Source organism: Microcaecilia unicolor, unplaced genomic scaffold (genome assembly GCF_901765095.1).
Source record: "Microcaecilia unicolor unplaced genomic scaffold, aMicUni1.1, whole genome shotgun sequence".
Lineage (NCBI taxonomy): Eukaryota > Metazoa > Chordata > Amphibia > Gymnophiona > Siphonopidae > Microcaecilia > Microcaecilia unicolor.
In genome coordinates, this window is record NW_021963152.1 from 58,376 (window position 1) to 73,703 (window position 15,328).

General features: G+C 44.6%; 1 protein-coding gene across 1 annotated transcript in view; it reads left to right on the forward strand.

Annotated features, from left to right (window-relative positions):
- The window catches only part of LOC115459014 (F-box only protein 15-like), a gene marked incomplete at its 3' end in the record, with an annotated part of 142,680 nt that overhangs the window by 55,251 nt on the left and 72,101 nt on the right, over positions 1–15,328 (forward strand). Inside the window, exon 4 of the mRNA XM_030188873.1 lies at positions 7,195–7,404. Within this exon, the coding sequence (XP_030044733.1) occupies positions 7,195–7,404 (210 nt within the window). The remainder of the gene's footprint in view (positions 1–7,194; positions 7,405–15,328) is intronic.

Below are 15,328 nucleotides of genomic sequence, written 5' to 3' on the forward strand. Positions count from 1 at the left end.
GGGTGATATGAGTATATCGGTTCTGGCGGAATATAAGACGTGCGGCAGCGTTCTGAACGGATTGAAGGGGGGTACGCAGTAGTAGTAGTAGATAGATGGCTAAGTGGGAGGCCGGTGAGGAGTAAGTTGCAGTAGTCAAGGCGAGAGGTAATGAGAGCGTGGACGAGAGTTCGTGTGGTGTGCTCAGAAAGGAAAGGGCGAATTTTGCTGATGTTGAAGAGGAAGAAGCGACAGGTTTTGGCAGTCTGTTGGATATGCGCAGAGAAGGAGAGGGAGGAGTCGAAGATGACTCCGAGGTTGCGGGCAGATGGGACGGGGAGGATGAGGGTGTTATCAACTGAGATAGAGAGTGGAGGAAGAGGAGAAGTGGAAAGACGAGGAGCTCGGTTTTGGACATGTTCAGCTTCAGGTGGCGGTTGGACATCCAGGCAGCAATGTCGGATAAGCAGGCCGATACCTTGGCCTGGGTCTCCGCGGTGATGTCTGGTGTGGAGAGATATAGCTGGGTGTCATCAGCATAAAGATGATACTGAAAACCATGAGATGAGATCAGTGAGCCTAGGGAAGAGGTGTAGATTGAGAAGAGAAGGGGTCCAAGGACAGATCCCTGGGGAACTCCAACAGATAGTGGGATGGGAGTGGAGGAAGATCCATGAGAGTGAACCCTGAAGGTGCGGTGGGAGAGATAAGAGGAGAACCAGGAGAGGACAGAACCTTGGAACCCAAAAGAGGACAGTGTGGCAAGAAGTAAATCATGATTGACAGTGTCAAACGCCGCGGATAGATCGAGGAGGATGAGGATGGAATAGTGGCCTCTGGATTTGGTGAGGAGCAGGTTGTTGCAGACTTTAGAGAGTGCTGTTTCTGTCGAATGTAGAGGGCGAAAACCGGATTGGATAGAGGATGGCATGAGAGGAGAGAAAATCAAGGCAGCGACTGTGAACGGCGCGCTCAAGTATTTTGGAGAGGAAGGGTAGGAGAGAGATGGGGCGGTAGTTGGAGGGGCAGGTAGGGTCAAGTGATGGTTTTTTTAGGAGAAGTGTGACTATGGCGTGCTTGAAGGTGTCAGGGACAGTTGTAGTGGAGAGAGAGAGGTTAAGGATGCGACAGATGGAGGGGGTGACAGTTTGGGAGATGGTGTTAAGTACAGTATATCAATGCGCAGACTCTCATGGCTGTGTGTTTCTGACTTGGAACATTCTGTTCAGCAGAGGTTGGCAGATGCCCCTTGCCGGGGGATATCCTTTTTGAAGAGAAGGTTGAGGAGGTCGCTGACCAAATCAAAAAAATACACTGATACCATTTCTTGTCTCTCCCGTCGGGCACCTTCTGCATCAACCTGCTCAGCTAGGAGGACTTTTGGCAAACCAAGGAGGAGTTCCTACTACTATCCTAGGCATAGGTACAACTGTTCAGCTCACCAGCCTACTCAGGTTCAACCCCAGCGTGCTCGTTCCCGTCAACAGCTTGCTCATAAGTCCCCAGCTTCTCCCTCGGCAAAGCAAGGAATGAGCTTTTGACTGGCTCCAGCAGAGCATAGCCACAGTAAAAGTGTCCATCCCAGACGAGTTGCCGCTCGGGAGGAGGTTAAAAAGTTCAGGATAATTTCCCTGGGCACCCTTTTCCCAATGATTCAGAAAAATGATTGCCTATGCTCTCTGGACTAAGATGCTTATACTTATATTCTGATACTTCCAGCCCACCGGAAGTATCATCAGTTTTTACTGGGATCTCATCACTTTCAGTACCATGTGTTGCATTTTGGCCTTGTCAGCTCCCAGGATCTTCACCAAATGTGTAGCGGTAGTTGTAGCATCACTAAGCAGACTGGGAGGCCATGTGTTCTTGTATCTCGACGACTGGCTGGTGAAGAGCACCTCTTCGGACAGAGCTGAGGAGTCCATGCGGTTGACTGTTCGGGTGCTCGAGCTACTAGAGTTCATTTTAAACTATCCCAAATCCCATTTTCACCCTGTCCAGTGATTGGAGTTCATTGGAGCCCTGCTCAATACTCAGATGGTTCAAGCCTACCTCCTGGACATGAGAGTGGACAATTTAGTCGCACTTGCATCCAAGGTTCGAGCCTCTCAGCAGGTCACAGCTTGGCAGATCTTGAGATTGTTGGGCCACATGGTTTCCACGGTGTACGTTACACCCATGACATGACTTCATATGAGATCAGCTCAATGGACCCTGGCTTCTCAGTGGTATCAGGCTATGGGGAGTGTAGATGATGTCATCCCTTCAGTGGTGGACCATTTCATCCAGTTTGACTCTGGGACTTCCATTCCAACTTCCTCAAAGTGCTCATGACTGATGCATCTCTCCTGGGATGGGGAGCTCATGTAGATGGGCTAAACGCGCAAGAAGCTTGGTCTTCCCAGGAAACGAATCTTCAGATCAATCTCCTGGAGCTCTGGGCGATCTGGAATGCTCAGAGATCGGCTATTTCACCAAATTGTTCTCATCCAAACAGACAACCAGATTGCAATTTATTACACCATCAATCGGGGGCACTGGCTCACGGCATCTGTGTCATGAGGCCTACTGGATGTGACATTTGGCTCACCAGACTGGCATGTTCCTTTGAGCCACTTGTCTGGCGGGGAAAAACAATACCCTGGCCAATAAACTGAGCAGGATAATGCAACCTCACGAGTGGTCTCTCAGTATGGGCTTAGCCTGCAAGATCTTCTGAGTGTGGGGCATCCCCTTGGTGGATCTTTTTGCCACTCAGATCAACCACAATGTGTGGTTTTGTGTTTTGTGATGGTGGAACCACCTCTTCCTTTGCCTGTGATACCGGGGCTCCTACATCAGGGCCCAGTTCAGATGATGGTCCCTCTCTGGTCTTAGGGCTTGGTTCTTGAGAGGGCAAGGTTGAGGAGCAGAGGCTATTCAGATTTAGTGATTGCTACTTTGCTTTGGACTAGGAAGCGTTCCAATACAACAGCTTATGCCAAAGTATGGCGCACTTTTGAAGCATGGTGTACGGCTTGTGCCTGGTCGCCTTTTCAAGTGTCAGTTTCGCAGATTTTGACCTTTCTGCAGGACGGGTTGCAGAAGGCCCTGTCTTACAATTCGATCCGCGTGCGGGTTGTGGCCTTGACTTTTTTCTGGGGTTGAGTGTCTGGGTCTTCCCTAGCAGTTCATTCGGATGTGGTGACGTTTTTAAGAGGCTCTCTGCACCTTTGTCCTCCGGTTCGCCGTTTGTGTCCTTCGTGGAAGTTGGACCTGGTGCTGAGTGCACTGCAGGGCGCGCAGTTCAAGCCATTGCGACTGGCTTCTGAGAAGGCTCTTACACTGAAAGCAGGCTTTTTGGTGATTATTTTACATCTGTGCGTTGGATCTCTGAGATCCAGTCCTTGTCGTGTTGCGAGCCATTTCTGCAGTTTTTCGGAGTCTGGAGTGATGTTGCAGACCATGCCTTCATTTTTGCCGAAAGTCGTGTCAGCCTTTCATTTGAATCAACCACTTTTTCTTCCCTCCTTTCGGAGGGAGGATTGTCCAGAGAAATTTCTTCAGCTCCGGTTTTTGGATGTTCATTGGAGTCTCATTTGGTATTTGCAGATGTCTAATGAATTCTGTTGTTTCAATCATCTTTTTTTGTTCTTTTGTCAGGGTCCAGATGGGGCTGTGCTTTCTCCATAGCGATGATTACCCAGTGCTCAAGGAAGCCATTGTCTCGGCATATCTCTTGAAAGGTCTGGCTCCTCCAGAGGTGTTTTGATGTTCTTTATTCGTTTGTTTGTGAACTGTTTTGACCTTTTTTTGTTTAGTAAAAGTGGCTTATAAAGTATTAATAAACATAAAACATGTGACCTCTGGAAGTTAATACTGATGGTAGAATAACTGTATAGGTCCTGAGTGATTTTGTAGGCTTTTGTATTACTTCACTGTATTCCTGGTACTGGATTTTGGATTTGGATGTAGCTTATGCCTCATTCAGTTGTAGTTCAATGTTAGGTACATTAAAGCACAGTAGGTATTTTCATGTCTCTTGAAAGCTTACAATCTAATCTGTTCATACCTGAGGCAATGGAAAGTTAAGAGGCTCATTTTCAAAGCACTTAGACTTAAAAAGTTCTATAGGTTGCTGTGTAACTTTGTAAAGCTAGGTGTTTTGAAAATATGCCTTTGTGTACATAAGTAATTAAGCATCGCCATGCTGGGACAGACCAAGGGTCCATCGAGCCCAGCACCCTGTCACCGACAGCAGCCAAAAGAACAAGCAATTTGTCCTGCCCATCCCAGAGGTAGTGGATTATTCCCACGTCCATTCAATAACATTCTATGGCCTTTTCCTCCAGGAAGCCGTCCAACCCTTTTTTGAAGTCCGCTAAGTTAACCGCCTTAACCACTTTTCCGGCAATGAATTCCAGAGTCCAACTACGCGTTGAGTGAAGAAAAATTTCCTCCGATTTCGTTTTAAGTTTACCACACTGCATCTTCATCGCATGCCCCCTTGTCCTAGTATTTTTGGAAAGCATGAACAGACGCTCCACATTGACCCATTCCATTCCACTCATTATCTTATAGACCTTATAGCACCTATATGACTTGTCTAATATTTTAAGGAGTGATAGTGGGATTTGAACCCTGGCTTCTCTGGTTCTCAGACTGCTGCTCTGTAGGTAAGATCCAGCTAATACATATTCCAAAGATGTTTAATAACTTGACAATAAACTAAAGGCCAGCATATCTGAAGCCTAGTGGCCATTTGGCAACCTTCCAAAAAAAAAAAAATGATAGGCAAATCATATCTGGTTTCTGTTAATCACAAGATTTTTGTTAGTATTACTGAACACCATTGTTCACATGGCCAATAGGAAGATTCTGGTCTAGCAAGATAGGCCTGTCTGGGAGCCAAATGTCAAAGTACTTGCATATATTTACAGAGTACTGCAAATATTATTCTGTTTAATATGTTGTATTATGTTAGTGCATTATTTAGATTATGTTGTTGTTGTTTTTTTTTTTTTTTTACACACAATTTCTTTAGTGTACATATTGCCATTAGTTAAGGGAAAGGGGATGAGACTTGGTATACCACTTTCTGTGGTTATAATCAAAGTGGTTTATATATTATATACAGATACTTATTTAGTATCTGGGGCAATGGAGGATTAAGTGACTTGCCAAAACTTTTGAGCTGTAGTGAGAATCTAACCCAGTTCACCAGGATCAAAGCCGCATTGCACTAACCACTAGGCTACTCCTCTACTCCTAACAGAGGAGACACTGATACAGCTGCACCAGAGCCATACAGTGAAGGAGTTCTTCGTTGCAGTGTTGAAAAGTGCTCCAGTGTCCTTTTACTGCTAGCATAGGTGTTGACCCCCCCCCCACACTACAAGGGGGGGCTCTGGTTGTTCCACCCCACCCTATACCCTACCCTAGCTCTGCCCATACCCTGACCCTAGCCCTGCCTGACTTTAGCCTCCCCAAACAGCTGAATCAATGATCACCTATGCATGTCTAATATATCATTTTAAAGCAAAATTAAAGGAGGGATAAGGAACACTACTGTCAAACTTCAAAGGAAAAAGTAGTGTAATCAGCACAAGTCTTCCAATGAACCAAGGAGACGATGTCAAAATTGAAGGGTCTTTATTAGATCAAATCAAAGACTCGACATGGCAGTGTGTTTCAGCTGTGTTCCTGCCTCAGGAGTCTGTGTAGATGATATCAACATGTATCTGTGCCTCAAGGCACAAAACAGCATATAAAAGCAATCTTGAAAAAGACACAGATATATGATTGCAAAAGGCAACAAAACGCTAGCCTAGCGCTCCTTTGGAAGAGTAGTGCTGATCATCTGTCTATATAAAATGCACCTCCAACGTTCTAATGAAGCCTCACTTACCCAACGTTCTAAAAGTGAAGTGGGTGAGATCGATTTTCCTCCATGAGTGTCTGGCCCGCCCATGCGTCAAATGTGATGACATCGAGGGCGGAACACTGACACTGAACGAATGGCATCGCTAACCCATTGCTACGCGGCTGAAGGAAAAACGAAGCGGGGCATAGCCCGTTGGAGGCGCAGTATCTGCCCTTCGCCACCCCCCCCCCCCCAAAGTCAGCGCCCCTCACCCCTACACCCCCCCCAGGTTGCCAACGCTACCACCCTCCACACCCCCCCAAGGTTGCCAACGCTACCACCCTCCACCCCCTCCCCCCCCAATGTCAACCCAGCCACTGCTCAGTCCTCGACCTGAAAGCTTTCAAAAAAGAAGCAGGGCATAGCGAAAGAGAGAGCTGTGTGAAGCGGCGTCCCTGCGTGCAGGAGGTTCAAACTTTTCAGCAACAGCCAGCTCTTACGAGGGGGAGGGCCAGAGAGGTGGGGAGGGGGGGTCCTGAAACGACAGGGGAGGGAAGGGGGGGGTCATGAACGACATGGGGGGGGGGGAAGGGGGTCCTGAAACTACAGAGAGGGGTTCTGAAATGACACGGGGGTGGGAGGGGATTCCTGGAAATGCACTGGAAACGGAGGGGCGGGTCCTGGAACTGCAAAGGGAAGAGGGTTCTATATCAGGGGGTAGCCGGGGGGATGGGAAGAAGGAGGAGGGGAACAAGGAGGAGGGGGATCCTGCAACTCAGAGAGCGGGCAAGAGGTGAAGCGGAAAGGGGAGAGGGGGGATGGGAAGAAGTGGGAGGGGGGTCCTGCAACTCAGACAGGGGTGGAAGGGGAGAGGGAGAGGGGGAAGGGGGTTCTGCAAACTCTCGGTCTCGCACACATAGGGGCTCATTTTCAAAGCACTTAGCCTTCCAAAGTTCCATAGAAACCTATGGAATTTTGGAAGGCTAAGTGCTTTGAAAATATGCCTCGCTCTCTCACACACAATCTCTCTCACACACACTGTATCTGTGTCAAACACACTCTCGCTCTCACTCTCACACTGACAGTGTCTCACATATGCACTCGCACACACTGTCATTCTGACACACACACACACACTCTCTGACACACACACTCACACCCAGTCTCATTTTCTCTCTCACACACACACGCACACACACTCTCTGACACACACACACACACTCGCACAGTCACTCTCACACACACTCTCTCTCAAACATATACACACTATGAGGAAAACCTTGCTAGCGCCCGTTTCATTTGAGTCCGAAACGGGCCTTTTTAACTAGTTTTACAATAATCCTCCATCCCCACCCCCTTTTTCCCAATGGCAGAGCTGCTGGTTTGAAGTGGACAATCACATTCAAGGACAAGATTGGGAAGGAATATGAAATTGAGCAGAGGGAGGTGACCTTTAATGATACCTCACTCACTGTGTTCTGGTATGGCTCTGTGTGGCCGCCGCTTAGGTTCCAGATGTCACTTCAAATACATGGAGTAATGCCAGTACTACTAAACTGCACCAAGTCCTCCACCAAGAATGGGTGAGTGTTTGAGATGACACAAATTTTCTTTATTTTATGTTTATAAATTTACAAAGAAACATTCCAAGAAAATGTCTAGTAACAGAAATCAGATTAAAGCACTATATTAACACAAAAAAGGAAAATTAATCATGAGAGGCAGCTAACTTCCCTTCTACCTTACCTAGTCTTAGTAAAGCAGGGAGAGCAAGATGTATTCCAAGAAATATATGGCTACTGAAAAAGCTATCACAAGGAGCAGCTAGAAGTCAAACTATATAGAACTCAGTGCACCCTCACAGAATAGAAGTTTTCATTATATGACTGGAAGGGGTAGCTTCCACTAACCTATAGTTTAAAAAAGCAGAAAAATGGGCTGGCTCAAACAAATATATTTAAGAGATTATAGGGCTAATTTTGAAAGCACTTAGACTTACAAAGTTCCATAGGTTACTATGAGGGGCATAATTGAACGCGAACGCCCATCTCCATGGGCGTCTATGTCCGAGAATGGGTACGTGAAGGGGCGGGACAGACCTTATTTTCGAAAAAAATGGCCACCCATCTTTTTTTCGATAATACGGTTTGTGCCTGGGAAATGCATCGGACATGTGCGGATTTGAGCTGGGCTGTTTCGTTTTTCAGCGATAATGGAAACCGAAGGCGCCCAGCTCAAAAACGAACAAATCCAAGGTATTGGGTCATGGGAGGGGCCTGGATTCGTAGTGCACTGGTCCCCCTCACATGCCAGGACACCAACCGGGCACCCTAGGGGGCACTTGTAAAAAGTAAAAAAAAAGTTAAGTACCTCCCAAGTCCATAGCTCCCTTCCCTTGGGTGCTGAGCCCCCCTAATCCCCCCCCCCAAAACCCACTGCCCACAACTCTACACCATTACCATAGCACTTATGGCTGAAGGGGGGCACCTAGATGTGGGTACAGTGGGTTTTGGGGGGTTTTGGAGGGCTCAACATTAACCACCACAAGTGTAACAGGTAGGGGGGGGGGGTGGGCCTGGGTCCACTGCCCCCACTAACAACTGCTCCAGGGACCTGCATACTGCTGTGGTGGAGCTGGGTATGGCATTTGAGGCTGGCATAGAGGCTGGAAAAAAAGTTGTTAAAGTTGTTTTTGTTTTGGTGGGAGGGGGTTAGTGACCACTGGGGGAGTCAGGGGTGGTCACTCCCGATTCCCTCCGGTGGTCATCTGGTCATTTAGGGCACTTTTTTGGGACTTGTTTGTGAAAAAAAGGGTCCAAAAAAGTGACCTAAATTCGCGCTAAAAACGTCCGTTTTTTTTTGATTATCGGCCAAATGCACCCATCTCTGCTCGGCCGATAAACACGCCATAGTCCCGCCTTCACCACGCCTCTGACACGCCCTGGTCAACTTTGTTCATTCCCGCGACGGAGGGCAGTTGCAGGCGCCTAAAATCAGCTTTCGATTATACCAATTTGGGCGCCTTTTTAATTTATTTTTTATTTTTATATTTTTGTTACATTTGTACCCCGCGCTTTCCCACTCATGGCAGGCTCAATGCGGCTTACATGGGGCAATGGAGGGTTGAGTGACTTGCCCAGAGTCACAAGGAGCTGCCTGTGCCTGAAGTGGGAATCGAACTCAGTTCCTCAGTTCCCCAGGACCAAAGTCCACCACCCTAACCACTAGGCCACTCCTCCACTCCACTTTGCGAGACGGGCGCCCATCTCCCGATTTGGGTCGAAATCTGGGCGCCCATCACTTTAGAAAATAAGGCTGTATGTAACTTTGTAAGCCTAAGTGCTTTGAAAATACACCTCTGACTTTATATCACACATTTACATGGGAAATTAAGCCGAAACAAAGCCCTCTTTCCCCCCCCCCCCCCTCCTAAAATCTCCCTACCTGTAGGACCTAGGACCAGAAACTGCTACCTTTTCTTTGGATTGGGCCTAGTCACATCAGAAAAGGCCCATAGTTTACAATTAATGAACAATTACCACAGTTAAGGAAGAACAGCTTCAAAATCCAATACCTGTTTGGTTCTAGGAAAAGATTTACTGCCAAAGTTGCAGTCTTTGCATTATCTCCATTGTTTTAAACATCCCCCAGATAACCTGAGAACCTATACCAAAAAGGACTTACAAAATCAGATTGGTGAAGCAAGTCTTAATTTGTTTATTATTTCAAAAATACACTCTTGCAAGAATGGGTGTCTCTGAAAGCAAGCAGGCACACATTTTCTTAAGGTTTACAGATTATATACTCTTTCTTTCTTGGTTACATTTAAGTGTCTGCCCCTAAGTTTCTAATTGGATATTGATCACATTTCCCCCCCCCCCCCCCCCTCAGTACATCATTGCTAAATTGTCATATGACAGCCCTCTTTGAAAATTTTCCATCGACCAATCCTGATCCTCTGTCCATTGTTAGCTCTGCTCGGTCCTCTGTCCATTATTAGTTCTGCTCGGTTTGCATTTTCTTATCTGCACATTTCCATGTGAGAGCTCTGCCTTAGCAGTCTCGCACATGGAATGTTTCACCTCCCCCCTAACCCCCCTTCCTTCTGCTCCCTTTGTTTATAATTATCTTGCAGATGTTCAATCATGGTCTCATTCCTGGCTACATTTTATCTCAGCTCTAAGGCCTGCCTGTCCTTGAAGCTTTCCTGTTTCTCTGAGTCTCAGCAGTTGGGGCTTCTTACCCCCCCCCCCCCCTTTTCTCTCTCTCCTGTCTCAGCTTCTTATCAATTTGCACAAGTCTCTTTAAACAAACACAGAGAGAAACAGTTCCTTTTGTTACTGTGTTGATCTCTACACTGACTACATAGTTTTTACCTTTAGATTGTAAGCTCTCTTGAGCAGGGACTGTCCTTCCCCATGTTTAAACTTGTACAGCGCTGCGTAACCCTGGCAGCGCTATAGAAATGCTAAGTAGTAGAAAGGGCCTACACAAGTATAGTTAGGGCCTAAACTATATATTCTATCTTTGCAATTATGTTAAATGAAAAAACCAATATATTTACACATTTCTCACATCCATCTTTCTCCAAGATTTGGATCAAATGTAATAAATCCATACAGGCGACCAGTCCATCCAACTGAACCTGTCCATCCTTTTCCTTAAAGAAATGCAATTATGCCCCTGAAATAGGTGTTGTCCCAGCTCTGGAAAGCCATGGCCTGGTTCTGAGAAGAATGTTCCAACAGAAATCCGCCTGGGCAGATAACTCTATGGTCTCATAGGAGTGAACAAATAGAGGGGAAGATGATGGGAGATTGTCCTCCTTGTCTCTGGAGTCCATGGTCTTTCTTAATGCTTCTGACAATTTATTGATCAAAGACTTGACACAACGCCATGTTTCGGTCCAGTGGCCTGCATCAAGAGTCTTATCAATAAAAGGATCTCAAAATCTCCAGATGTGAAGCAATTCAAATTGAATTAGTGAGTTGGTTTTGAAAAAGACCTTTGCTATAAACAATGCGAGCCTTCAGACTTATAATAAAGGTCTTTTTCAAGATCAACTCACTGATTGAATTTGAAAAGCTTTACATCTGGAGATTTTGAGATCCTTTTGTTGATGAGACTCCTGATGCAGGCTGTTGGGTCGAAACACAGCATTGTATCGAGTCTTTGATCAATAAATCTTCTGAAGCATTAAGATTGTCCTCCTTGTCTCTGGAGTCTGTGGTCTATTTCCCACCATCTTCCCCTTAACCTGAAATGTCAATACTTCCAACATATATTGTAGGAACTTAAGTGAGGTGCAGTAGTAGGAAGTTAAAAAAAATTATAAAATCATAATCTTGCACCTCAACATTCTTTATGTTCTCCAGTTTACAATGGATGAGCTGATTGTCTTTCATTATAGTCAAATGTCCCTCAGAAAAAAATGTTTGGAGGACTTCTTCAGCTTTTCCATTCTATTAGTACTATCAACTACTTTTTTCTTTAAAACATGAAGAAAATTAGCAGACTTTTGAAACTGAGCCAACAAAGATGTTAATTTCTGGCAGAGGGACTGATCAGCCTGGTTATAGCCTCCCATAATGTCTCTAATGTTATAAACGGTGGTTTCAATAAGAAAACAGACTTATTCCTCTCCTCCTCCACTCTGATCTCCAGGCTCCAAGACTACATCAACCCCTTCTCTCCTTAGCAGAGAACTGAGAAAATCTCAAACAAGAAATTCATTTTTGTGGTTCTGGTTGCATGGTTCCTGCTCTGGCTAACACATTGGTGTCATCCACCTGTGCCTGGGTTGCCCATGACTTGGCTAGCATCCCAGAATCCACCAGAGAGATACGCAATTCACTGCTCAAAGTCACTTCACCAACTGGCAGGGCTGACAGCTCTCCTTCGCTTGTTACTCTCTGCAGTGTGACACTAGCTCGGAATTCAATGATAAAGGTACCCTGATGGTAAATTGATTCATTGGACCTCTAATTTGCGAAGAAAATGGCACAGCAGGGTAAACACCCTTGTGTTTACCTGTAGAAAGAGTTTAAAAAGCAAATGTAATGTGAGCAGTGACCAACAGGTCAACAGTGCATGGTTCCTAGATGGCCGTCTTCATTTCCTCCATGAAACCATTTTCTCTCTGACACAGATCTAAGCATGTCTAAATGTCCTTAATGAATAGTTAAAAGATAATTCAGGAATATTAAAATACATGTTTCAAGATGTTATAGGATTGACTGAAAACTTTTCCTAAGAACGTAAGAATAACCATACTGGGTCAGACCAATGGTCAATTTAGCCCAGTATCCTGCTTCCAGGATTTGCCAATTCAGGTCACAAGTACCTAATAGAATCACAAATAGTAGCAACATTCATGCTACTGATCCCAGGGACAAGCAGTGGCTTTCCCCATGTCTTAATAGCGGACAATGGACTTGTCTTCCAGGAATTTGTCCAAACCTGATACCACGCCTTCTAACTATTCATTCAGTAAGGGAATGGGACTTGATATACCACCTTTCTGTGGTTTTTGCAACTACATTTAAAGCGGTTTACATAGTACATACAGAGATTTATTTGTGAAAAAATATTTCCTCCTGTTCATTTTAAAAGTAGTGCCATATAACTTTCTTGAGTGTCCCCTAGTCTTTGTATTTTTTGAAAAGTTAAAAAATCGATTTACGTTTACCTGTTCTTCACCACTCAGTATTTTGTACACCTCTTATCATATACCCTTTCGGCCATCTCTTTTCGAAGCTGAAGAGTTCTAACCTCTTAAGCCTTTCCTTACATGAGGAGGGTTTCATCCCTGACATCGGTGCTGGGCAAAATAGTGGAAACTATTATAAAGAATAAAATCACTGGACACATAGATAAACATGGTTTAATGGGACAGAGTCAACATGGATTCAGCCAAGGAAAGTCTTGCCTCACCAGTTTGCTTCATTTCTTTAAATGTGTGAATAACATGTCGATAAAGGTGATCCGGTTGATGTAGTATATCTAGATTTTAAGAAAGCATTTGACAAAGTCCCTCAGGGGAGACTCCTGAGAAATTTAAAAACTCATGGGGATAGGAAGCAATGTTCTGTTGTGGATTAGGAATTGGTTGATGGATAGAAAACAGAGGGTAGGGTTAAATGGCCAGTTTTCTCAATGGAGGAAGGTAAATAGTGGAGTGCCCCAAGGATCTATACTGGGACCAGTGCTATTTAGCATATTTATTAATGATCTGGAAATGGGAATGATGAGTGAAGTGATTAAATTAAGAACATAAGAGTAGCCATACTGGGTCAGACCATTGGTCCATCTAGCCCAGTATACTGTTTTCCAAACAGTGGCCAAGCCAGATCACAATCATATCCCCCTCAGCCCCCTCTTTTCCAAGCTGACAAGCCCTAACCTCTTTAGCCTTTCCTCATACGAGAGGAGTTCCTTCCCCTTTATCATTTTGGTTGCTCTTCTTTGAACCTTGGGTGGAAACCCACCAACTTTCCCATTACATTCAAAGTTGTTAAAATGCATGCGGAGTGTGAAAAATTACAGGAATACCTTAGAAAGTTGGAAGACTGGACACCACTCAATCTCAAAACATAAATGTGTCATGTAATTCTGCTTCTGTAATGAAATTTTCTTTACAGTGCAAAGTTTTTTTGTTTTTTAAATCACTATTATGAATGTCGACTGGCAATACGCATCCATGTTTTGTCTTTATATTTATACCGTATGTTAGACCAGTTTTGTTTCGGATTTATAATATAAATACTTTGTTTGTCTGATGTAGTGTGCTGTAATATGTATAGCACAGCATATGAAGTGAAGTGAGAGATGGCCAGTGACTGACTTTGGATCTCTTTGTTGTGGTACTCTGTACCTCTTCCTGCAAGAATCCTGTTCCAAAGGAGTTTAATGTAGGGGTTAGAGTAATGTTTTAGAAGCTGTACAGAACAAGAATTGGTTAGATGCACTAATGGTTTCTGTGCCTACTACTTTCAAAAGTCATAGAAGTTTGTGTCCAATATCTTTTAATAGTATGGACTGTGTCTCTCGTCTCCAAGCAGAGCTTTAGTGGTGCTGAAGATTTTAGGTTTTAAGCCTATTGAGCCTACAAATAGGTGGGAAAATGTGGGATACAAATGTAACAATTAAATAAATTAAATATTTTGATGCAGCAATTAGTATACTAAAATTGTGGTTTGAACATTCTTTCTTGAGCTATTTGTTCCCTATCTGCACATCTGCTTCCCAGGTGTTTTGTTGCTTTTATCTTAGCCCCGCCCCACTTTTTTCATCAGCTGCTGTTCTACAGTTTTTGTGACCTCTTCTTTCTCTTCCAGTTTCTTTTCTATTCAACCATTCGGTCACACTTCATCCAGCTTAATTCTAGCAGTGACTGAGCACACGCTTAGGGTAACCTATGAAGTGCAAACACAAACCTTTATTGAAGTCTAAATTAAAAACCAGCTGCATGATCAAATCCAGATACTCATCTAGCAGAACTGGCTGGCATGTATTCACTGTGATGTGGATCTGATCTGGCGCTGCATGATGCTCTTACTTTAGACTTCAATGAAGCTTTGACTTTCTTATGTATTGTCCTATACATAGCTTTCTTAATATGTTTCGATTGACTGGCATTGTGGAGAGAAATAGTACTATACTGTTTCTTATTTTACAGCTAGCCCAAGCTTGTGCAATTCTTTACTTCAGTTAATTTCTGACTGAGAACTCTGATTAGATACCTTGATATTTCTAGCCTATTTTTACTCACACTACAGATGCATGGCCATAAGTCTTGCCCATTAATCCTTTCTTATTTTTTTCTTATCAGGGGTGAACAAGATCTCATTGTTCTGTTTTTTTGTAACTGTAGAATAAGCTGCAATGAGACTCTCTCTCTCTCTTTTTTTTTTTTTTTTAATTTGCTGCATTGAATAGGATTGCGGCACATCTTTAACCTCTTTGCGCTTTGCTTGAAGGTGCAGCCCCAATTCTTGAATAAGAATGCCATGAAACTGAATATGTCTTGAGCCAGGTTCAAAATTCAACAGAATACACCATGAAAGTATTACATGTTGTAGCACAACAGGGGCTGCGGGCATTGTGTTTTACGCCCTCAGAGCTGTCAAATTAATGCATTTCCAATAGGGAGATACTAGGCTAGTCCTATCTGGGTGCATTGTGGTACCTGCAGCATTGATTTCAATAGGTCAAAAAAGCCCTGACAAAAAGGCCCAAACACGAAATAGCCCCCGCCAAATCACCCCCTGAGAAAAAAAACCTGCCCACAATTTGGCGTCTGACAAGTGAGCCTCCTGACAAAAGGGCCTGCCCCCGAGTATTTTACCTGTTCTGCTCCTGCTGCTGCAACTGTGTCTCTGAGTCCCACTGGTGCTTTGAGCCGAGGTATGTCTCCCCTTTGCCACCCCAGCTTTTTTCTCCTGCCTTCCCTGTGTGGTCTGCTATCTCTCTCACTTCCTTCTCCCCCCCCCCCCTGCCCCCGGCAAT